This window comes from Manis pentadactyla, chromosome 3 (genome assembly GCF_030020395.1).
Source record: "Manis pentadactyla isolate mManPen7 chromosome 3, mManPen7.hap1, whole genome shotgun sequence".
Lineage (NCBI taxonomy): Eukaryota > Metazoa > Chordata > Mammalia > Pholidota > Manidae > Manis > Manis pentadactyla.
In genome coordinates, this window is record NC_080021.1 from 52,061,946 (window position 1) to 52,087,049 (window position 25,104).

Genomic DNA, 25,104 nt, shown 5'->3' on the forward strand with positions numbered 1-25,104 from the left:
AGGGCATATAAAACTGTAGGCAAAGGGTCTGTTTGTGTTTATACAGAGGATCAAAGCCTAATTTGGCTACCCAAAAAATGAACTAAGATACGATATGAAAAAGAACTTCCAACATCAGCACTCTCTGGAAGACTCATGCCAGAAGATGATCATCAAAAAACCCCAACAAGATCCACGCACTGCTACAAGTGTAGATGCACTCATCCCACCAGTTCCTGGACTTGCCATGGGAATGAAGAAGAAAATGTCTAAGCTGGCCTGTGCATACAGTAAAACAACAAATTTGACTGGATCTATACTGTTGGAACTCAACCAAGAATTAGGAGAAGTGCAAATTGTAGCGCTCCAAAATCTTACAACTACAGATTATTTACAACTACAGATGTTAAAAGAACATATGGGATGTGAACAGTCCCCAGGAATGGGTTGTTTTAATTTGTCTGATTTCTCTCAGACTGTTCAAGTTCAGTGGGACAATATCTACCATATCATAGATAAGTTTTCACAAATGCCTAGGGTGCCTAACTGGTTTTCTTGGTTTCACTGGAGATGGCTGGTAATTACAGGTATGCTTTGGCTATGTAACTATACTCCTATTATGTTTATGTGTGTGCGCAATTTAAGTAGTAGTTTAAAACCTATCCATGCTGAAGTTACTTCACAAGAAGATATGTCAAAGAAATAATCAATCTTCCCATGTTTTCTTCCGCCTGCTACTTCTATAGCTTTTCTTCTTCCTTCCTTATTACAACCCTTAAATAGAATTCGTGCCTCATATCAAATTTACCGAGTATCATAATTCTTCCAAGTGGTAAAGACACCTCAAGACAAATGCTTGGCACAGAGGCCACAGGGCATAAATCTGCAAAGAAGTAAAAAGATAACCTTTTCAAACAATAAGGCTTCTCTCTCACTTACCAACTTCACATTTCCCTGTATGGCCCCAGAAGATGACTGGTTAGCCAGAGACGGGTAAGATTCCTCAAGGGAGGAACAACCTAAGACAGGCCCAGTCGCAGGGGGACCATCAGGTGAGAAATTGGGGATCAACAGAGGTGAGGCTTAGAACCTCTCCCCCCCCCGTTCTGAGAGAAATCTTCTGCATACATGGATGTTTTATTGCCCTGGTCTAGCTTGGATTAACACATAGTCTACAGGCACACACCTGATCATCTACATTTGCTCTCTTACAACACTAAACTATGTTTTCTATCTTTATCTTGTATCTACCTACCACTTCAGCATTTTATTAAAAATAATAATAATAAAGCGAGAAATGTGGTATCCACATATAAATCAAGTATAAAAATCAAATGAGTATTCATATTTGAACTGTTTATAGTTCATAATGCATGAGCAAAACCGAAAGTTTCTGTGATGACTGCCCTTGTGCTGTTCACCATGCAACTTATTCACTATGTAAGAATTTGTTCTCCATGTAAGAATTGCATAAGATTGGAGACTGACGAAAATTAAGGCTTGGGGTGGATTAATGATTGTGCATTGAGCATTGACTCCCCTATACAGAATTTTATTGTTGTTAACAACCATTTGATCAATAAATAGGAGAGGTGCCCTCACAAAAAAAAAAAAAAAAAGTATACACTTCCAATTGTAAAATAAATAAGTAACCGGGATGTAATGTATAGCATAAGGAATATAGTCAGAATATTGTAACAACTTAGTATGGTAATAGCTGGTACCTAGAATTATCATGTATCTAAATGTTGAATCACTGTGTTGTACACCTGAAACTAATGTAATACTGTGTGTCAACTACCCTTCAATAAAAAATAATTATCTACAAAAAATAAATAAATAAATATTGTCCTTAGTAGGGCCTTGGCTCAAGCAATCATATTTCAAAATGTTGTATTTTTTATTATTTGTGCATAATTCTGTGAATGGAAGTGATTTTTTCAAATTACCAGACACATTTTATTCAATGCTTTCCTAGAAAACTGAGTGATAGCCAATATTTAGCAATCAGCCAAGAAGCAATATGACAAATACACTAGGAAATACTATGACACAATACAGGACAGGTCAAGTACAGAGTAAATATTCACTATAATTATTATATTTCAGTGGTTATATTACATATGGTCTTTAACTGCCATGTGTAATCAATGTGTAATTGAAGAGGCAGAGTATTGCCTTCATTCTGATTTTCTTTAATTGATTTATTTTGTTAGTGATCAGTATTTTGTAGGAGATTGCTTCTGACAAATAATATAAATAATCAAAAGATTAAAATACTATACTATGAAAGTGTGGTTGGAATTATCAGAAGTTGTAACACTGAATCAGATGCAAACTACTGTAATTTCTAATAAGCAAGATTTTATAATATAAATTCTAAAACATCAGGAAATACAATGTAATTATAAGTTTATAAAATTGTATTTGTGTGTACATAGATTTGATTCTCTTTAAAAATATTGAAACATGGTTTATAGAGAAACTGGGCCTGAAGTTTTACATGAACTAATTTTAAAAATAAATTTAGGAAACAAAGGGTTTTCATCAATCTTTGGGTTGGTTCACACTTGGTATCTCATTAATAATATGTCTGCTAAACCAGCCAGGTACTTTGGCATAGCTTGAGCATTTCCTATGAGCCAAAAATTTACAATAATTTACTTTACTTACAGGCAATACAATTGTGAAGCATACACAGCATTTTCTAAGTGAAGATAATACATTAAATATTACTTTATATAACAGGTCATCCAAATTCCTTGCTGAAAATAAATTCATGGCATCATACAATTAAAGGATTGACGAATGAAAATACAGGAAGGTTAAGGACTAAAATGGAACTAATTATTGTTATCAAAATGCTTCATGTTCTGGTGAGCAAGAGGTCCATCAAGAAATCTGCTTGTGATAGTGCTTTAAATCCAAAATTCTGTCTGGCTGTATTTCAAATTTTGCTATTTGTAGTCAGGGCCAACTATCTATTTCAGTATCACCTATGTGGTTAGTGGCTTCACCAAAATCCACTGAGCTGATATTTCACAATTGTGGGTCAGTAGAAGTATTACTGGTCATTAATCATCATCTTCAGAAAAGTCTAATTTCAAATAACACTTGCTTTTTTCTTGAGAGAAAAATACCAATATTAAAACCCATTCATGTAAACTCTGCTTTTCTTTATTATTAGAAGAATACAATCTTCTACTTCTATATCAGATACTTGACGGTTGTATATTTTTAAATTTATAATCTATTTGCTAAAAAAGAATCTGATGGACAGTGACTATGAAGGGGTATGTTGGGGGGACTTGGTGAAGTGGGAGCCTAGTAAACATAATGTTCTTCATGTCATTGTAGATTAATGATACCAAAAAAAAAAGAATCTGATATAGAGTAAATATATTATCATAATTAAAAATTGATTAAAGGAGCAGAAATGGAAAATAGGGAGAAAAAGGAATAAAAAAATACAGTGAGTTTACATAGGTAAAGGAAGCGACTATAATTAAAGGCAATGATGACATTGTTCTTTCTGGGAATCTAGGAAAAGTGGAAAACATCATGGATTTCACTGTCTATAACAAGGAAGCATACCATTTCACAAAAAGAAAAAAACTTGTTCTAGAAATCTAATGAAATATTACCATATATAAATTTATTGAAGTTAAATAATTAACAATTTTGCTGTATAAAAGTTTAGGCATTTTAATAATAGGACAGATTATTGATAAGTAAGATTTTAGAAAATGGAAACTCTTATTTGTAAATTTAAATAAAGCATCATGTAACAAAGAGATATTATACTGACTGATTTTCAGTGTTATCAATGTTTATAAAATCATAGATTCTTTTCTACATGTCATAATCATCCAAAAATTCCATCTTGGGGACACTGTCAATAGTAACCCTAATCCAGAAAACTAACCCAGATTTTATGAAGGGGTCTTGAAATCAGTGGGTTTGTGAACAAAATTAAAAAGTATTTACTGTTGATCCAGAAAGGACCTAGGTGCTATGGGATATAAAAATTTAAAAATGGTATATTCCTTGCCTAAAGAAATTTATAATCTATTAGCAGGATAAGACATAATTATTAAGATGAAGATTTTATAACAATTCTATAAAAGCAGTATGTGAAAATAAAAGAATGATACTCAGTTAAGCATTCTTTGTGAATTTTAAGCAAGTGTCAATATGTCAAAAGCTCAAGATGATATAAAGTCATCAGTATAACTTCACAGAGAAGAACTCTAAAACATCCTGTCATTTACTAAGCATCTACTGGGAACAAAACTGAGAATGTTATCTTTTGAGTTCAAAGCTTGTTAGGAAAAGGAAATGTGTAGACACAAAAAATAAAACACTGTGAAATATGTAGCAAAAGAAATCTTTTTAAGAAAAATTTTCCTGGAAACGTGTAAATGATAACATTTAGAATTTAGAAGTATAAATAATGGTTTTCCAGCAGATGAAGGAGAGAAAGACCATTCCAGAGAAAGGCAATAGAATGGACAAAGGACTCAGATGCACGAAACAAGGCATGTATAAGAAATTATACTTAGTCCCATATTGCTAGACAGTTAAGTGATGAGAATAAAGAGATAAGTAGTTTGGTGGAAACTACATGGTAATGGATCTTGTAAGTCATCTTAAGAACTTTCAACTTTTCTAAGTTAAGAACTTCCCAATCAGCATGTAACAAAAGGTTGTTATTGATCTCCTTAGTTATCCTTAGGTGTAGTTAAAAGGGTTTGAGATGCAGGGAGTCTGATGGGCCATAATTTTGATTATTAGCAAAGTAGCTTCCTCTATTTACTCCAAATTTCTTTAAATTATTACAAATTTTTCATGATGAAGACATTAAGAAGTCCTGCTCTAGATGATGGGAGTCAATAAAGGGCTTCATGTTGGGGGAAACACAGATTTGCATTTTAGAATATTTAATTAGGGGACTGTATGAGTAATGAATTGGAAATGATAAAAACAGAGATAGACTAATTAAGTGGCTCCTGGAAGTTCTAAGTAACAGATGATTAAATCATGAACTAAGATATGGAATTGGATATAAAGATGAGGAAAGAAAATGGAAGTATCTTTTGGAGGGAGAATTGATAGGATATGGTACTATTACACTTTTGCTCAATTCTAGGAGTATACATAGAATATAATGAAACTTTGTTCTAGTGTTGTTCAACAGTGGCTAAGTGTATGTAGGTACTTGTGCAGAATGTTAGAGGAAATGCTTATTTCTAAATTCTTCAGGAGGAAAAACAAACAGTGAAAAACTTAACATTCGTACACTCTTTCTACCATGTCATAATTCCTAGACTGGAGCAAATATTGATTTTATTGAACTGAGATACTGAATTCTAACCTTTTCTCTCCATCTTCCCTTGGGAACCAATTTGTCTGCAAGAGGGTGTTTTTTCCTGACTCTATAAGTTTTAAAGGGAAACCCTACCTTTATCTCCTCTCTGCAGAGATTTTTGGTAGTCTAGCATGGCTAATGACTCTATAGGTAGACTCTCACTCAGGTGAACTTTGTGATGCAGGATTAGGTCTCCCACTAATATGTAGATATAAGCTACATTCTCCCATTTCTGTTTTATCAATAACAAAAATGCTATTTGATCTCCCTTCTACTCAGTTCTTTAATCCTATTCCCACTTGCTTTAGAAGTCAATTGAATAAAAATAATGCTAATAATTGGGCTCATTCAAATTTCATCAGATGGCTTTAAGTGCTGAGGAGAAAGACTCCATCAATCAAGTGAGACACATGGAAGGAATAGCATTTTTGGGAGGCAAGGAAGATGGTAAATTCACAATTCATTATGTTGACCACCAGGTGTTTGTGAGACACCTAGATGGACAAGAGATCACATCTCAGGGAAAGGGATGATAAGAAAAACATTTAAAAAACAGAGAATGACTGTGACAAACATAAACTGGGACAATATTATGACAGCAGTAGAAAGAGCAGAAGACAGCTTTAGATTTAAAGTAGTACTCAAATAAACAACCTAGCTTTATACAACAAGCAATTAGAAAATTAACAAACCAAGCCTAAAGTTAGTAGAGGAAGGATACAAGAAAGATCAGAGTGGAAATAAATGAAATAGAGACTAAGAAAGCAATAGAATACATCAATGAAACTAAGAGATAGTTACTTAGAAAGATAAACAAAATAGACCAATCTTTAGCTCAGCTCACCAAGAAAAGTAAGAGGAGACCTTACAACTATACCACAGAAAGGTATCATAACAGACTACAACAAACAATTATACACCAAAAATTGGACAACCTAAAAAGAATGGATAAATTCCTAGAAACATACAAACCACCAAGACTGAATCATGAAAAAAAAAAGAAAGCTGAACAGACCAATTACTAGGATTGAATCAGTAATCAAAAACCTAACAACAAAGATCCAATACCAGATGGCTTCACTGCTGAATTCTACTAAAATTTAAAGAATTAATGTCAATCCTTCTCAAACTCTCCCGAATAATAGGAAAGGAGGGAAAACTTCCAAACTTATTTTACAAGACCAGAATTACCCTGATACCAAAACCACACAAGAACACCACAAAAAAAGTAATTATGGGCCAATATCCCTGACAAACATAGAGTCAAAAATCCTCAACAAAATATTAAGCTGAATTCAACAATTCATTAAAATGATCATACACCATGATCAAGAGAGATTTATTCCTGGGATACAAGTATTGTTAAAGATCTACAAATCAATCATTTGACACATCATATTAATAAAATGAAAGATAAAAATCATATGATCATCTCAAAAGATGCAGAAACAGCATTTGACAAAATTCAATATCTGTTCATGATAAAAACTCTCAACAAAGTGGGAATAGAGGAAAAATACCTCAAAATAGTAAAGGTCATAGATGAGAAGCCCACAGCTGAAAGCTTTTCCTCTAAGATTGGGAACAAGAATGTCCACTCTTGCCTCTTATATTCAACACAGTATTGGAATTCCTAGCCAAAGCAATTTGGCAACAACAAAAAAAGCCATCCAAATCGGAAAGGAATAAGTAAAATTATACTTACTGATGACATTATTTATATCTAGAAAAACCTAAATACTCCAACAAAATCTATTAGAATCAATAAAAAAATTCAGTAGTTGTAGGATACAATATTAACATGCAGAAACCAGTTGAATTTCTATACACTAACAACAAACTATCAAAAAGAAAAATTAAGAAAACAATACCATTTACAACTGCATCAAAAGAACAAAGAACCTAGGAATAAATTTAACCAAGAAGATGAAAGACCTGTATACCAAAAACTGTAAGACACTGATGAAAGAAACTGAAGAAGACACAAAGAAATGGACAGATATTCCATGCTCATGGATTAGAAAAAATTATATTTTTTAAAGTGTTCATACTACATAAAGCCATCAACGGATTCAATGCAATCCCTATCAAGATTCCAATGGCATCATTTTTCACAGAAATAGAACAACACTAAAATTTGAACAGAACCATAGAAACCCTGAATAGCCAAATCATCTTGAGAAAGAATGAAGCTTAAGGCATCACATGTCCTGGTTTCAAACTATTTTACAAAGTTATAGTAATCAAAAGAGTAGGGTATTGGCATAAAAACAGATGTATATATCAATGGGATAGCATATAGAGACCTGAAATAAACCCACACAAGCATGGTCTATTTGTTTATGACAAAGGAGCCAAGACTATGGAGAAAGGGTAGTCTATTCAATAAATGGTGTTGGTAAAACTGGACAGTCACTATCTGTGAATGAAACTGGACCACTATCTTACACCATACATGAAAATCAACTCAACATGGATCAAGGACTTAAATGTTAAGACCTGAAGCCATTAAACTCTGAGAAGAAAGGATAGGGGGTGAGCTTCTTAATATCAGTCTTGGCAGTGATTTTTGGATTTGACACCAAAAGCAAAGAAAACAAAACCAAAAATAAACTAGTGGGACTACATAAAAGTAAAAAGCCTTTACACAGCAAAGGAAACAATCTACAAAATGGAGAGGTGACCTATGGAATGGGAGGAAATACTTGCAAATCACATATCTGATAAAGGGTTAATATCCCAAATATATAAAGAAATCATACAACTCATAACTCAATACAAAAACTATATGATTAAAAAATGGGCTGAGTATCTGAATAGACATTTTTCTAAAGAAGACATGCATATGGCTAACATGTACCTTAAAAGTTTTACTAGTTATCAGGGAAATGCAAGTCAAAACCACAGTGGGAAATCACCTCAATTCTGTTAGAATGGCTATATCAAAAAGACAAGAGATAAGTGTTGGTGAGCATGTGGAGAAAAGGAAACTCTAGTGCACTGTTAGTAGGAGTGTAAATTGGTGCAGTCACTATGGAAAAATAGTATGGAAGTCCCTCAAAATATTAAAAAATAGAACTACCTTATGATTCTCCAATTCCACTTCTGGATATTTATCTGGGAAATAAAAACACCAACTTGAAAAGATATGTGCACCCCTATGTTCATAGCAGCATTATTTATAATAGCCAAGTCATGGAAACATGTGCATATTAAATGCACATATTCCATTCCATATCATGAACATTTGATAAGATAAAACATGTAAAGCATGTAGGCCAATGTTTGACATATAATGAATGATAATGATTCCAAGATGATAAACTAAGGGAATCAGCTTAGAATCTAGGGCAGTACATTTTATAACAATATACAAGTATTTAAATAGGTGGGGAGAACTAGAAATCTCCAAGTACCTTCAGCTACAAAGAGAGTATACAATAGTTGAGATTGGAGATTCTTAAAGAATTGTGAAGAGGATTTCTCTGATGAACTCTGTTCTAAACCTCACAATCCCATTCCCTAAGGGGCTCTGATGAGAAATACCTCTCTATCACCCTAACTAAAAGTAACAACTTTAAACAGAACCATGTGGAGAGTTTCAAACACATTTCCAGAAGTCAAAACACATACTACACTATTTTCTGACCATCCTTTAAGAAATCTAAAGGCAAGAGACAGGCCAGATGACTGCTGACAAACAAGGTATGTTAGGTGGTTGCTTTGGAACCGACCACCTCCCTCAGAATTTGCAAGCACAAGGAAGGAGGGAATGTTTTTCTACACACTTTCCTATACAGATAAGATGTAGACTCATTCATTAGACAGAATGGAATACCAGTAGAGCTGCATGGAGGGTGGGGGAGGGTGACAGTGAAATTACCTCAGCAGAGGAAATCTGAACTTATCCCTGGGTGCCTAAGGTGGAAATGTATTACCTCTATTAAGGTTTTATAAATGAAATGTCCCTTTCCAATATTAAGAAATTTCTAAAAACCCTTGAAGGCACCTACTAGGAAATGGCTAACTTGAAGCAATTGGAAAGCACAGAAAATAAGAAGCCAATTTATAACCAATTATTATAATTATAATAGCCTATTTGTTATAATAGTAATGATCAATTAAGAACATTTTCACTCCCCTTATCACTTCTTTGCCATCTTCTTCTCCACAATTCCCCAACTAGCCCCGTGGGAGAGTAATCAGAAACCGCAGGAGGAGAGCTGGGGAAGGTCTGGGGAGGTAATGAGGTCTACCGTGCCTCCAGCACTGTGGTGGCCGAATTCCTTAGTGGCCTCCACGATCATGGTGTGATGCAGGATTATGTTATATTACAGCAGAGAAATTTTGCTGATGTAATTAAGGTTACTAACCAATTTACCTTAAAACAGGGAGATTATCTGGATGGGCCTTTTTAAAAGCAGACTTTTCTTCAACTGGTAGAGAATAGGAAGTCTGAGAGATTCAAAATTTGAAAAAGGTTTTCATTACTGAGATGGAGAGGGCCATGCAGGTAGAGCAGCCTTCAGTGCCAGAGTGATCCCCAGCTGACAGCCAGCAAGAAAACAAGGACTCCTGTTCTACAGCTGTGAATTTTGACAACTTTAATGAACTTGGAAGAGGACTCTTCTCCAGAGCCTCCAGGTTAGAGCCCATATTCAGTACTACTTTTATTTCAGTAGTATGAGTCTTAAGACTATAACCCAGTTGAACTGCCCAGAGATCCAACCTACAAAACTATGAGATAATAAATGAGTGCTCTTTTAAGCTGCTAAATTTATGGTAATTTATGTATCAATAGAAAACTAATACAAGCACGTAGCAAGCCCATTGACCTTAAATCCATTTGGATTTATGCTTCTTATCAGGCTAGGTATACTAATATCTCAACTGAGAATATTTGACAATTAAAAATAACTTACAGGGAATTTTGTAACTTAAGAGTGATCACAAAATCATTAGACTGAGTTTCCAAAAGGCAGAGGAAAAACTCTCACTGAAAAAAGCATCAAGGAATGTAGGGAATATTATAAAATTGACTTGTGAATGCTTACTGTGAGTTGAACTTGCTCAACAAACCAATTATTTATTGTGTATTCAATAATTATTTTTGATTGTATTTTAAAAGAAGCATCCAAAAACCCAGAATAATATCAATTTTAAAATCTTTTAACACTAAGAATGCAGATTTATTATATTTAAGTTTTTTAAACTAAATATATCTAAATTATGTGAGCATTTTTGCCAATAACAAATAATACTATACACAAGCAGACCTTGGCTTTGAGGGATATGGCATGGTAATGCAAACATAGAACTGTTAGAATAGGCAATTAGTTAGATAGAAATAATCAGGAGAAAGGGGCCAGTCCATCACCAAGGAATAGAATACTCCTCCCTGGCCAACCCCTAAGCGGTCCCTAGCTCCCAGTTCCACAGTCAAGGATGCCTTGCTTATCAGGTGGTCCAGACAGTCAAAGATACCCAGATTGTCAAGAGGCTCAAAACCACAGGGGCTTCCCTGATTACAGGGCACATGCAAGGTCTGAAGACCTTGTTCAAAAGTAACCCAACCTCATTAAAATAATATCTAAATCTAATTAGCATTGTGGTTTTGGCCTCCCTGTGGGCTTCACTTGGGGACTTACGGATAAATGAGAAAAAACCCTGTGCACTAAGAAAAGGTTTTATAATCTAGAGCTGTCAATCAAAGGGCTTAAGATGCCAGGCAGAACCTCCAGCCATCCTAAAAAAAAAAAAAAAAATAGTAAACCTAACCCTGAAAGCAGGCCTGCTTCTGGCTTCCAGACAGACAGCTCTCCTGTCTGAGAGTGTCCTTTTCACTTTAACCCAATAAATTCCTCACTACTTTTTTCTTGCTATCTGCTCTCTTGACTGATTCTTTCCTTCAAGAAGACAAGAATTGGGGAAACACATATGTTCCACCAGTAATAGAACCTTTGAATCCCTGAAAACATAAGCTATCAAGAATTAGATTTATGAGTAGAACAAGTGATTTCATGAGTAGTAGAAGGTAGAGCTTTGTCAAATCCCAAACTGTGTACATGGTATTTGACATCTCTGTTTTTCTTGTAATGGACTAAAATCAACTCTGCCAACCAAAAAATCCTAAAATAACTCTGCCAAACAAAGGTGCATAAGTTGAGATGGTTTAATATTTTTGTTTATGAAACAGCTTACTGAAAAAACAAACTTAAGCAAAACCATTGACTTCTTTTCACAAAACAAAACACAAAATTTATAAGTGGCTAAAAATGTAAATAATCAAACTGTATCCAAGGTCAATATTATTTCCTGATTGTTATTGTTTCTGCATATATATATGACAGACATATTTAATGTGCTATTTCATAAGATTAACTTAATTTCCCCAAGTAAAAACTTTAAATGTCTGCAAAATGTTCAAAATATTTGGTTGGTCTTATTGTTAAAGCAACTCTCCAATATATTTGTAAAATACCTAATGGAATAAAATAACAGTATCAGAAACAATCGTATGAAATACAATTTTTCACTCAAAACTTTGTCAAAAACCCAATAAATCAAAAATTTTACTCAAATTAACTTACAATTTGTCTTAACATTGTTAGTAATGAGTAAAAAACAATCACAGGAGAAAATATTTTTAAATGTCATACCTTAGGTTTAACTTGGACTTTATATCAAAATTTTATTATAAAGCAAAAAAAAACATCAAAGGAGGAAAGAGAAGCATATTTACTGTGGCAAATTGTTCAAAGTTTAAGTTCTTCTGATTAACATTACTACCAAAGAGACTCTTGGTTAAAACTTGCCTCAGCAGGGAGGAGAAATAATGACTTGGAGGGAAATAGATCTTGATAAGAACATATTCATTGCTTTTGAAATGTCCAACAGATAAATGTATGGTAAAAAAAATCTGTTTTCCTTAGGCTTTTGATTAAGAGAATCACTATTAGAAATAAAAGTCTTTGGATATTCTTTCTGTTTAAAAACAAACAAAAACTTTCAGATAGTTTTTCCAGTGTCACCTTGGAAATAGAATCTTCCTTCTGAGAAAGATAATTTAAATCTATAATTATCCCTTATTTTTTCAATCATGCATGGTTGAATGAGACATAATTAATAACAGGGCTAATTCATTTCTTTAGATAAAAAGCTATTTTTCTCACTACAAAAGTAGAACACTTGTTTTAATGGTAGAATGAGAATTTCAGATATCAGTAAAATTAAAATAGTTGGTATGCATAATTTTAATTGGAATGACTTGAGTTATAAGTTCAGCATCTGGACAAAAATATGTTACCATCATAAAAATAATAATCAATAAACTATATTCCCAGTAGCATTATATGAAAAAAGAGCACATTTATATTTTCTTAAACATAATAATAACTGTTTTCTTTATTATTTAGATGTACAAGGTAATTAATGTCTGAGAAGTATGTATATAGATTACAAAACAAGTTATTTCCAATTTTATAAAAGTTAACAATCTAAATGAACAAAGAAATAACTCTGCAAGTCTATTTAAATATTACAAAACTAATTATTGCATGCCATCCTCTATAACATTTATGGAGTCATTTATGCTTCTTGGATTCTGTTCTATCCATCCTCAGGTATAGGTGTAGTGAATGCTTGCTCCCTTTAAGTACTGACTAAGTATTATTGATAAACTGGATCATTTACACAATATTGTCCCTTTAATATGACTTAAGGGGGAAAAATAGAAAATGTGAACTGTACACTTAAGAAAAAATATGAACTTTAGTTTTCCAAAAATACATTTTACAATTCTTAAAAATATTACTATATTTAACAATATTTGCTATATTAGAAAGTACAGGCAAAAACATATGGCTGATAATTCTTTGGAACATATTAGTTTTATTTATTTTTGTTTATTTTTAATGGACCACTTCAAATATAAACAATTATTCCTAACACTAAGTAATATAACTAATGACAACAGTATCACCCTGAAAGCAAGACGATGTATCATGGGCTACAGTCGTGTTTATTATTCTAGTTTAACATTTTCATTTGTTATCAAATTGATATTTTTTTAAGGAACATTTTACTTTCTTTTAGGTCCTGACCTATCCTATTTGAAGAGATAGATCCATATTTTGGATGACAAAAGGAGTGAGTTAATAGAAACAAAATGAAGTAATATGAAAATGCAAATGTAAAGATCATCCTTTGTCATGTGTGAAGAGAATTCTTTCAGAAAAATTAATGTTTTCATTAAAATTATTATCTTTTAAAATACTTTCTTACGTTTTGTAATAAAATATAAAATAATTAAAATGTAGAAATAAAGACTGAAACTAAATACAATATTTTATTTCTTTATAAGTTGTGGCAAACAAGCAAAATCCAGTTCTCAAAAACATCTCCATTTATGGAATGTTTAACTAATTAGGCACACACCTTGTCAGCAACTTTATAACGTCAGTCCCAAAAGAACAAACTATGGAATGAAATTTTTAAAATGAACAGCGCACACAAAAACACAACTAAAGCTTATACTATACCATCTATTTGAATTTTAGGTTGCCAGATGGCAAAGAATATTCTAATACATTCTTGAAAGAACCACTTTCATGTGTGAAATGTTGATTTCCATAAAAGAGTCCACCTTGCACCAGTTAACATAATTAGTACACAGGAAGAAAAGCCTAGCCTCTATCAAGTGAGAATATTGTAATTTTAATTGGTGGTTAGTAATTATTTTTAAATGATATGCATCTTGAGGGGGGTTTGTATTTGAATGTCAGAGACGGAAAGACAATCAATGCTAGTTTAAATAGATATATAACCCATAAGGGGTTAACATAAAAAATATATAAAGAACTCACATGACTCAATACAAAAAGAAACCCAAATAACCCAGTTAAAAAATAGGCAGAGGACCTGAACAGACATTTTTCCAAAGAAGAAATACAGATGGCCAACAGGCACCTGAGAAGATGCACCACATCACTAGTCATGAGGGGAATGCAAATTAAAACTACAATGAGATGTCATCTCATATCAGTTAGAATGGCCATTATCCAAAAGACAAGAAATAACAGATGTTGGAGAGGATGTGGAAAAAAGAAAACCCTTCTACACTGGTAGTAGGAATGTAAATTGGTGCAACCACTGTAGAAGACAGTATGGAGGTTCCTCAAAAAATTAAAAATAGAAGTACCATATGACCCCATAATTTCACTCCTAAGTATTTACCCATAGAAAACAAAATTCCTGATTTGAAAAGATATATACACTCCTATGTTTATAGCTTGACTATTTGTAATAGCCAAGATATGGAAGCAATCTAAGTCTCCATCAATAACTAAGTGGATAAAGAAGATGTGGTATTATATACAATAGAATATTATCCAGTTGTTAAAAAGGAAAAAGATCCTGCTATTTGTTACAGCATGGATGGACCTAGAGGGTATTATGCTAAATGAAATGTCAGGCAAAGAAAGCCAAATATTGTATAATTTCACTTATAAGTGGAATATAAAAACAAAACAAAATTAACAAAACAGCAGTAGACTCATAGACAACTGAGAAGTGACTGTGGTTACCATGGGGGAGGCGTAGATGGTGGGTGGGAAGAGAGGGTGAGAGGGAACAGGCACACAAATTCTCATTTATAATTTGGTCACATGGATGACAGTACAGCAGGGAGGATACAGCCAGTGATTCTATAACATTTTCCTATGTTGACAGATAATAACTGCACTAGTTGGGGTGAAGATTTAATAATGTAGATAACTGTTGAACCACTGTATTGTATAATTGAAATTAATATAAGATTGTATATCAACTATACTTCAATACAAAATGGATATATGAATTTAAAGATGAACAGAATCAGAGTAAGCAGACAGAAGGTACATATTCTGGAAAAGACATAAAAAACATGAGAAATTCTGGATAAGGAGATTCAGTCGAATCATACATGGGTAATCATGAAAATCTTTCTAATTGAGCATTTTAAAATAAATCTCTTGCCCATGTTAATCTCTGTGAATTTCTCCTTTTATCCTTTATCTAATGTTTGACATTCTTAGTTTTATTATACATAAAACTATGCTTTTCTTTAATATCTTATTATGTTATGATGTTGGCCCCTACTCATTCATCCTTCTTACTCAATTGCATATCTTATTTGAGTATTTGTAATATTTGGAGGTCCAGACACAGGTGGCTGCATGATTATTCTTTTGATATTACTAGAGCTCTAAAATTGCAGATAAAGGCTTAAATATTGCAAGCCATAGATCTTTATATATACTTGATCTAGGTTGTACATTGGAGAACAGTATTGATCTGAACCAGAAACAGAAGCAATATTTTTAATGATAAAAAAAACAAAAGATATTCCAGAAAAGGAAGGAGTGTTTCTATTAATGATAACTTGGTAATTAGCAGAGAGGTTTTAATAACTTCAAACCAGTACCTAGAGGATGTTATGCTAAATGAAACTAATCAGAGATAAATACCATATGATTTCACTTACATCTGAAATCTAAAAGAAAAATACAAACCAAAACAAATGAACAAACAAAACAGAATAGACTCATAAAAACATAAAACACACTGGTGGTTGCCATAGCAGAAAGAAATGAAGGGGTTTACACAAAATAGAGGAAGGTGATTAAGAGGAACAAATTTCCAGCTATAAAACAAAAAAGCACTGGGATGGAAAGTACAGCATAGGAAATATAGTCAAATAAGATTTTAATAATTTTGTAGGGTGACAGATAGAAACTACACTTGTCCTGGTTTGCATTTTGTAATATATTTTAAGTGTCATTATGTTGTGCACCGGAAACTAATAAAATAACATTGTATGTCAACTAAAAGAAGTATTGCTAATATATTCTAAAAGTAGCACAATTAAATCAGAAAATGAAGTTTTAAAGGGGTCTGTCTATATAGCTGTGTTGTCTCTGTAAATAACATACATACACCTACACTTACCTGAATGTCCTAATTTGTCTATAAAATATGTTCACTCTTGTCAAGTTCTGGGGGAATCAGAACTCAGCAAATAAAATGGTATAACAATTAACATAAAATACGTTTATGTATTTACCAAGTATGTCCTTATCTTCAATGATTGCCATCTCGACCTCATTTCCAGTAACTATTGTGCACGTGAAAGGAACTTGAAGAAGAACATTAATTTCACCAAAGGACTCCTTCTCATTAAGTTTACCCATATAAACAAGTTTTTGAATTTTTTTCTGTAAGGGATATAGATAATTTTTGTTTAATGAAACAACTTTCATATAATGGATAAATATTGTTACTATCAGAAACTCAGTGTTCATAAATCATTTTGGTATATGCTATTTAAAATGAATAGCAATTTCATTTAAATCAGAGAAAACATTTACTTACACATGTATTTAAATTAGAATAGTAAATCGATAGACAGCTTCAGCATATCTAAGGTAACAGAAAGCAGTGTCATTTAGTGATCTTCAATTAAAATTTTTATCCACCATGATGTTTAGGAAACACTGAACTCATTCCAATTTACAAGGTCCTAGGTATGATACCATTTTGTAAGTATAGCTTAGATTAGTATGTTTTGCGAACTACCATTTGTTACCTCATCTCCAGTTGCAAGGTACATTTGTTAGAACAGAAAAAGAAAACAAGCAGAGAGCTATGACCAGAACTGATGGGGATTAATTGCAAAAAAGTGGAATTCTACCCTGACTTTCCTGTTTAAGTAAAAAAAGGAACATGGAAAGTTAATTTGACTCAAGGAACTAGCAATTTAGTTCTAAATTAAGAATTTTCTGGAAAACAGCCTACAGGATCTTCAGTACTCATGGATCTGGAGAAAGAGTTGAAACTTCAATGTATCTTTTCAGAGAAAGCTCAACATTATAGAAACAAAAAGAAAAACAAAAATGACAATAATAGTGTAGCCCAAAGATAGAGTGATGGGACCTCAGAAGAGGTGAAAGCCTGTATTAAGTATCCTGAGGTCAGAAACTATATCCAAATTTGAAGAATTTACTTCTATATATAGCAAATCTTCACACTAAATACAACTAGTATAAGCAGAATTCAACTAAGTTTACATATTAAATTGAATTCCATTGAAGACCATCTGACCAACCAAGAAGGATTAGGTCTTACTCTATCACTGTGCATTATGAGTGTTTTGCCTGTACAAGAACTTGATAAAACTGGAATCATATATATGCATTCTTTTGGGTTTGTTTGTGCCCAATCTAATACTTTGAGATTTTTCCATATCCTTGTATATGTCATTATTTCTTTTTGTTGAGTGTGACATTACACTATGTTTCAATCCAGTCAACTGTCAGTGGACATTTGGATTACTTACAGTTTTTGACTTATGAGGATTGATTTATGAGGATTTGACTTATGAGGCCATGCTGGACTAGTCTGAAACTTTACTCTGCCATTTCTTAGGTGACCTTAGGTAAAATGTAAGTTTCTTTGTAGAGACATATTTTCATTTCTCTTGAGAAGATTTGCATATCTCTGATGAATAAGTTTGTTAGGTATCTTTTAATGTGTTTATTGGTCATTATTATGTCTTACAACTCAATATACCCTACAATTTATCTTAAATTTCTATATCTTACAATTCATTAAAGAAGGGAAAAAAAACAGAAATTTCATGAAGTAAGACAAATAACAAATGCCCAATAAGAACATAGGAAGATGTTCAACATCTTTGGTTCATTAGAGTAAATTAATTGATTCAAGAGAAAAATAAAGGAAAACTTACCACTTTTTTTGATGGTAGTCTCACAAGTCCTACAATACTTCTATAAATATTACAATATCCAGAATTAATATAAGCCACAAAAGGTGTTATATTTCCACTTTCCACTATAACTGAAAATAAAAGAGATAATTCATTATTTTGCACATTCTTCTCTATAAGAAATTATCCTAGATATGATAATAAAAGATGACTTACTGAATTTAATAACTATGAATGGTAAATTTCTTAATGGATAGCGGTTTATAGGCAGTATTTGGCATATGATAAAAAATTTATATCCGGTATTTTTATCTGTAACCTAATATAGAAGTAAACATTGAAAGACTTTGGCAGTAAAGACAGTGATATGCTAGTAAACTGTCTGGTAGAGGAGAGGAAGAGTAGTGTGGGATAAGCCCCAATTCGAGGTATTTGACAATTTTCATGATATAAATATTTGTACCATGGTTAATTTCAATCTGCCAATGGTGTTAACAACTGGCTCACAAAATCCCAAAATATTTTACATTTGGCTTTTTGAGTCTGTACCTCAGGCAGCCTGAGCACTCTATTAAATATAGTGGTTAAAAGTAAGGGCTTTGAGGCCATGCTGGACTAGTTTGAAACTTTACTCTGCCATTTCTTAGGTGACCTTAGGTAAACTAAATAACTTTCTGAGCTTCGGATTTTCATCTTTCAAGTGGCACAATTTTAAGTCCCTATTCTATATTTTACATGTGGTAATTAATTACATATAAAGCACAGTTAACCCTTTAATAATATGGGTTTGAAATGCATGGGTCCACTTACGCAGGGTTTTTTTTCAACATATTCAAAAATATTTTGGAGATTTATGACTATTTAAAAAAAACCTTTTCCCTAGTTTATTGTAAGAATACAGCATATAATATGTATGATATACAAAATATGTGTTCACTGACTTTTTTATCAGTAAGGCTTCTGGTCAAAAGCAGGCTATTAGTAGTTACATTCTGGGGGACCCAAAAAGTTACACATGGATTTTTAACTGCACAGGGTCAGCACCCCAAACCCTTTTGCTGTTCAAAGGTTGACTATGCTTTGCATGATGACTGGCATGTAGTATTACTTAATAAATTCTGTTATCAATATCATTATTATTTGTTAAAACTTCTAAAGCCACCATAAGAACAAGTCATACTTGGAGGTGAACTGGATAGTACCTTTACAACTATCAATGTATTAAAAAGTAATTTAAATACAAACAACCTGATTTAAGGTTAGCTAAGTGAAATAAGTCAAAGACAAATACCAGGTGATTTCACTTATACATTGAATCTAAAAATCAAAATAAATGAACAGAAATAGACTTATAAACACCAAGAACAGAATGGTGGTTGCCAAAAAGCATCAAGGTATGGGTGAAATAGGGGGAAAATGAAAGGAAAAAAAAACACCTGGTCTGTATAATATTTTAAATTATCGATACAATTTAATTTAAATCAAATAAATTGGACATATATAAATTAAAATTGCTATTTCAAGTTGACTTTCTGCTTTGTTCATTCTGAAATATATAAATATTTTCTCTGAAAACTCAAACCCAGTAGCGGTAACATAAATATGAAGACACATATGTATCTTTCAATTAAGATAATTAAGAAATAATATTTTCAATTTTTCAAAATATTATTTCACAGTTAAAAGAGTATATGTCAGCATGAAAAAAATTGTTATCAATAATAAATTATCTTTAAAAATTATGGTTAAAAAAATTAACAATGGTAAATACAGTTTACCATAAGCAAATGAATAAACACCAATGTACAATGGAAAAAAAGATATGTTAAGTGGCATTTCAATTATTTTGTTGACATGTATATGAGAATATGCTATCTCCTCTTCCTCATATATTATTCAGAGCTCAAAGTTTATGACAATTTTATTGTCGCAGACCATTTATTTTACTTAAATAATTTATGGTAACACTTCTGTCTTACACTATGTTTCTAACAGCCAAACAATGATATCATAGTTATGTTAAGATATCAAAGAACTATATGTTTGTAGAATTATGTGTAAATTGTCTAGACAAGGGGAATTTTCTTATAGATCCTTTTCTTGAAAGTAAAAAGTACTCTTTTACCAAAAGGTTATATGATAGAGACTGTTTTACTTCCTTTAGTGAATCAATAGGATATAAAGGAAGGCATAGAGCCTCATAGCAATTTTTATAGGTAAGACAAGCATGCACTTAAACAGATACTAAAGAAACCAATTATTCTTAACTTTCAGAGCTGCACTGCCATAAATCTTTTCTTGAAAGTCAAGCCCTATGTAGATCATAGAGAAGTATACATTATATCAAAGTGGATAAAGACCATGCAAAGTTTTCCTCGTATTAAAGGCAAAGAAACAATAGAAAAACTAATCCACTGCGGCAACATCTATGAGGCAATCTCATCCCATAGAGGAGAGATTTAGTACCTAAGTAATGGTCTGTGATCTTCATAATAATCATAGCAAATATTTATCTTAATGAAGACAAAAGCAAAACCCTTTTCATCCAGGTAAGCAATCTGAATTTAATGACATTACAAAATGTGTATCATCACACTTATGTAAATTTTAAATATTAACTTTTTTGACTAGAAAAAGAAACAGAGCCATTACCTGTAAAAGATTTATCCCCTTTATTGTGTTTCTTAATTTTACTCATCTGACCCTGATTCTGCTTCCCATTACAAAGAACTTATGCCGGTGATGTCAAGATAAATGTCATTTCCATACCCTTTCCTCTTGGGTGAAGAAATGAGTAATAGAAAATGACAAACAACATAGAAAAGATCCAAAGAATTATAATACAATACTAAACGAAAAGATTCAGTCATGGATTCTGTAGATAAAATTTTATTCATTATTATATAAAGGTCATATTCAATAATGTTCAGGAAATAAAGTTGATTTGTATTTAAAGATGAGATTTTAATGAGCCTCATCAAAAATCAAACCCATATTCTAAAACTTGAAAATCTAGATTAGACCTTTATGAAAATAACAAACTTGATCTTATCTTAAAGGTAAATAAAAAAAGAAGAAAATCAAAATGATTCACAGAATCTGAGTATCAGACATTGTTTTTCTTTCTGCTGTTTATCATATGTCAGGAAATAGTCACATGTTAAATAAAACTATTTGACTCCAATTTTCAGATCAGTTAGAAGTAGTCATGATAAGAAGGATAATTCCTTACTGACCATTAAGCATCAGCACTGGTTACAGTTAAGGTCTCTTTTAAAATGGAAACAAGTGATTAGAAAGATTGTTAAAGGGCATCTTAATTAAGATACACCCCAGCCCACTATCCTAACAGAATGAAACATAGTTTTTGAGCAGGAGTGTATCTGAGGATCAGTATAAACGATGCAGCTTCAAGCAGGACATTCATTAGCTGAATGGATACCAGTTTTCATTGTAAAGCTAGACTGTTAGAAAAAGAACAATACAAAAGAATAGCACTAAAGAATGTCACTTTTTTATTGAAGTATAATTGACATACATTATATTAGTGTTAGGTATGCAACATAATGATTCAGCATTTATACACATTGTGAAATGACCGCCACCATAAGTCTAGTTACCATCTGCCACAAAACAAAGTTATAAATATTTTCCTTGTGATGAGAACTTTTAAGATATACTTTCTTAGCAACTTTCAAATGTGTAATACAATATTGTTGACCATAGTCACCACGCTGTACATTACATCCCTGTAACTTACTCATTACTACAAGTTGGTACCGCCTGATTCCCTTTACCAATTTCATTCATCCCCCAGCCTGTTCCCTCTTGGAAACCACCAATCTGTTCTCCGTGAGATCTGTTTTGTTTTGTTTATTTGTTTTATATTTCCCATACAAGTGACATCACATGGTTTTTGTCTTCCTCTGACTCATTTCACTTAGCTTAACACCCTCAAGGTCCATCCATGTTCTTGCAAATGGTAAGATTTCACTCTCTTTTAAGGCTGAGTAATATTTTTATCCATTAATTTATCAATGTACACTTAGTTTCTATATTCTGTATCTTAGCTGTTGTAAATAATGGAGTAATGAACACATATATCTTTTTGAATTTGTGTTTTCATTTTCTTCAGATAAATACACAGAGGTGGAATTCCTGGATCACATAGTAGTCTATCTTTAATTTTTTGAAGAGCCTGCATACTGTTTTCCATAGTGACTGCACCAATTTACATTCCCACCAACAGTGTACAGGGATTCCCTTTCTCCATATCCTTGCCAATACTTGTTATTCCTTGTCCATTTGATAATAACCATTCTACAGGTGTGAAGAGATATCTCATTGTAGTTTTGATTTTGCCTTTTCCTGATGATTAGTGTTTTTGACATCTATTTATATTTCTGCTGGCCATCTATATGTCTTCTTTGGAAAAATGTTTATTCATATACCCTGCACATTTTTTAATGGGATTGTTACATTGAGTTGAATGATTTCTTTATATTTTGGATATTAACCCCTCATTACATACATGATTTGCAAATATCTTCTCCCATTCAAAAGGTTGTATTTCTACTTTGTTGATGGTTTCCTTTATTGTGGAGAGGCTTTTTAGATCAGTATAGTCCCATTGTTTATTTTTATTTTTATTGCTATTGTCTTTGGAGTCAGATACAAAATTATATCACCAAGAGAAATGTCAAGGGACTTACTGTCCATGTTTTCTTCCAGAAGTTTTACAGTTTCTGATCTTATATTCAAGTCTTTAATCCATTTTTGAGTTAAATTTTTGTGTACAGTGTAAGATGGTGGTCCAGTTTAATTCTTTTGCATGCGACTGTGAAGTTTTCCCAGCATTATTTATCAAAATGACTCTTTTTTCCATTGCATATTCTTGCCTTCTTTGTTGTAAATTAACTAACTATATGAGATTGGGTTTATTTCTGGGATTTCTATTTTGTTTCATTTATCTATGTATCTATTTTTATGCCAATTTCATACTGGTTTCATTACTACTGCTTTGCAATATAGTTTGAAATCTAGGAACATGATGCCTCCAGCTTTGTTCTTCTTTCTCAATATTATTTTGACTATTCAGAACTTTTGCAGTTATATACAAATTTTAGAATTGTTTGTTCTATTTCTGTGGAAAATAATGCCATTGCAATTGTGATAGGGATTGAATTGAATCTTTGCTTTGGGTAATATTTTTACAATATTAATTGTTCTAATTCGTTAGCATGGAATATATTTCCATTTATTTTGGTATACTGAGTTTGTACCCTGCTTAATTGAATTTGCTATAATAATCTATTGGTGGAGTTGTTAGGGTTTTCTAAATACAAAAATCATGTTGTCCATAAATACTAACAGTTTTACTTCTCCGTTTTCTGATTTGGATATCTTTTATTTCTTTTTTCTGCTTAAGTGCTCTGGTTAGGACTTCCAATAACATGTTGAATAAAAGTGGTGAGAGTGGTTATCCTTGTCTTATTCCTGATCTTAAAAGGAAAAGTTTTCAGCTTTTCACCATTGAGTATGATGTTAACCTGGGCTTGTCACATGTGGCCTTTATTACTTTGGGGTACATTCCATCTATACCCACTTTGTTGAGAGTTTTTATTATAAATGGATACTGAGTTTTGTCAAATAATTTTTTTCTGCATCTTTTGAGATGATCACATGATTTTTATCCTTTTTTTTTGTTAATGTAGTATATGTATCACATTGATTGACTAGTAGGTGCTGAACCTTCCTGGCATCCCTGGAATAAATCCACTTGGGGTCATGCTGTGTGATACTTTAAATGCATTTGGTTTGCTCATTTTTGTTGAGGATTTTTACACCTATGTTCATCAGGGATATTGGCCTACAATTTTTTTTTGTGTGTGTGTATGTTTTCCTTGTGTGATTTTGGTATTATGGTAATAATGGACCTATAAAATGAGTTTGGAAGTGTCCCATATTCTTCAGTTTTTTTGAATATATTGAGAAGGATAGGTATTAAATCATTGAGTGTTAGTATTGACCAGTGGAGCCTTCTGGTCCTGGCTTTTGTTTGTTTGGAGTTTTCTGATTACTGATTCAATCTCTTTGCTAGTAACTGTCTGTTCAGAATTTCCATTTATTAATGTTTCAGCCTTAGAAGATTGTTGGTGTATATGACTGCTATATTTGAATCTTATTTTCCATTTCAGGACATTTTTCTCAATGTGTTTCCTAATGACTATATTTAGTTTGCTTTTATAATGTTGTTGAGAAGATCTTGGTTAGAAACAACTTTACATTTACTGAATATTTTAACCAATATTCAGTAGTTTATTAAATTACTGAAACTTTAACCAATATTAAACACTACCTCTTCACTAAGAAATGTATGTTTATATGAAGATATATATAGCATTTTATGGCCAGGTAAAGACAAAGCCTGAATTGAAATGTATGTCAGAAGAACTGATCATTGATTAATTCTCTAATCTTCAACTATACTATGCCTTCTGAATTCATGGCACATTAAAATAGATCATTCTTCTAAAGAATACTATATGTAAATGATCCACTCTCTAACTTTTTCAACTCTGTTCTTTTCCTTAGAATGACATCTTTATGTAATTCATCGACCAGGCTCCCTCTTCCTTTGCCTTTTGGTTAAATTTGGCCAATAGGAGGCAAAGGAAAATGATTAAAGAAGAGATTATTTAAGGTACTTATCTCCCACCTGCCTTCCTGATGGACTGCTATATAACAGAAACTGACCACCTGTTCCAAAAACACCAATTCTTCTGAAAAAAGCCAGTAAATACAAGTATAGACAAATACTGATAACTGGTCTCTCCTCTTTCCCCTTCAGACCTAAACATGGTGGTGGTTTTCTACTACTGCAAGTCTGTGGGTACTTCTCCAACCCTGTTGCTCTCCCTTAATATTACTTTCACCTTTATAAGTAGTCTCTTCCTTAAACTCTCTTCCTTCACTCCCATTTAATATGTTATTT

General features: G+C 32.3%; 1 protein-coding gene across 1 annotated transcript in view; it reads right to left on the reverse strand.

Annotated features, from left to right (window-relative positions):
- Nucleotides 1–25,104, reverse strand: part of CNBD1 (cyclic nucleotide binding domain containing 1) — a 296,599-nt gene that overhangs the window by 134,060 nt on the left and 137,435 nt on the right. Inside the window, exons 7-9 of the mRNA XM_036925074.2 lie at nucleotides 18,132–18,241; nucleotides 16,449–16,599; nucleotides 6,946–6,951 (exon numbers count right to left, since the gene is read on the reverse strand). Coding sequence (XP_036780969.2) covers nucleotides 6,946–6,951; nucleotides 16,449–16,599; nucleotides 18,132–18,241 — 267 coding nt within the window. The remainder of the gene's footprint in view (nucleotides 1–6,945; nucleotides 6,952–16,448; nucleotides 16,600–18,131; nucleotides 18,242–25,104) is intronic.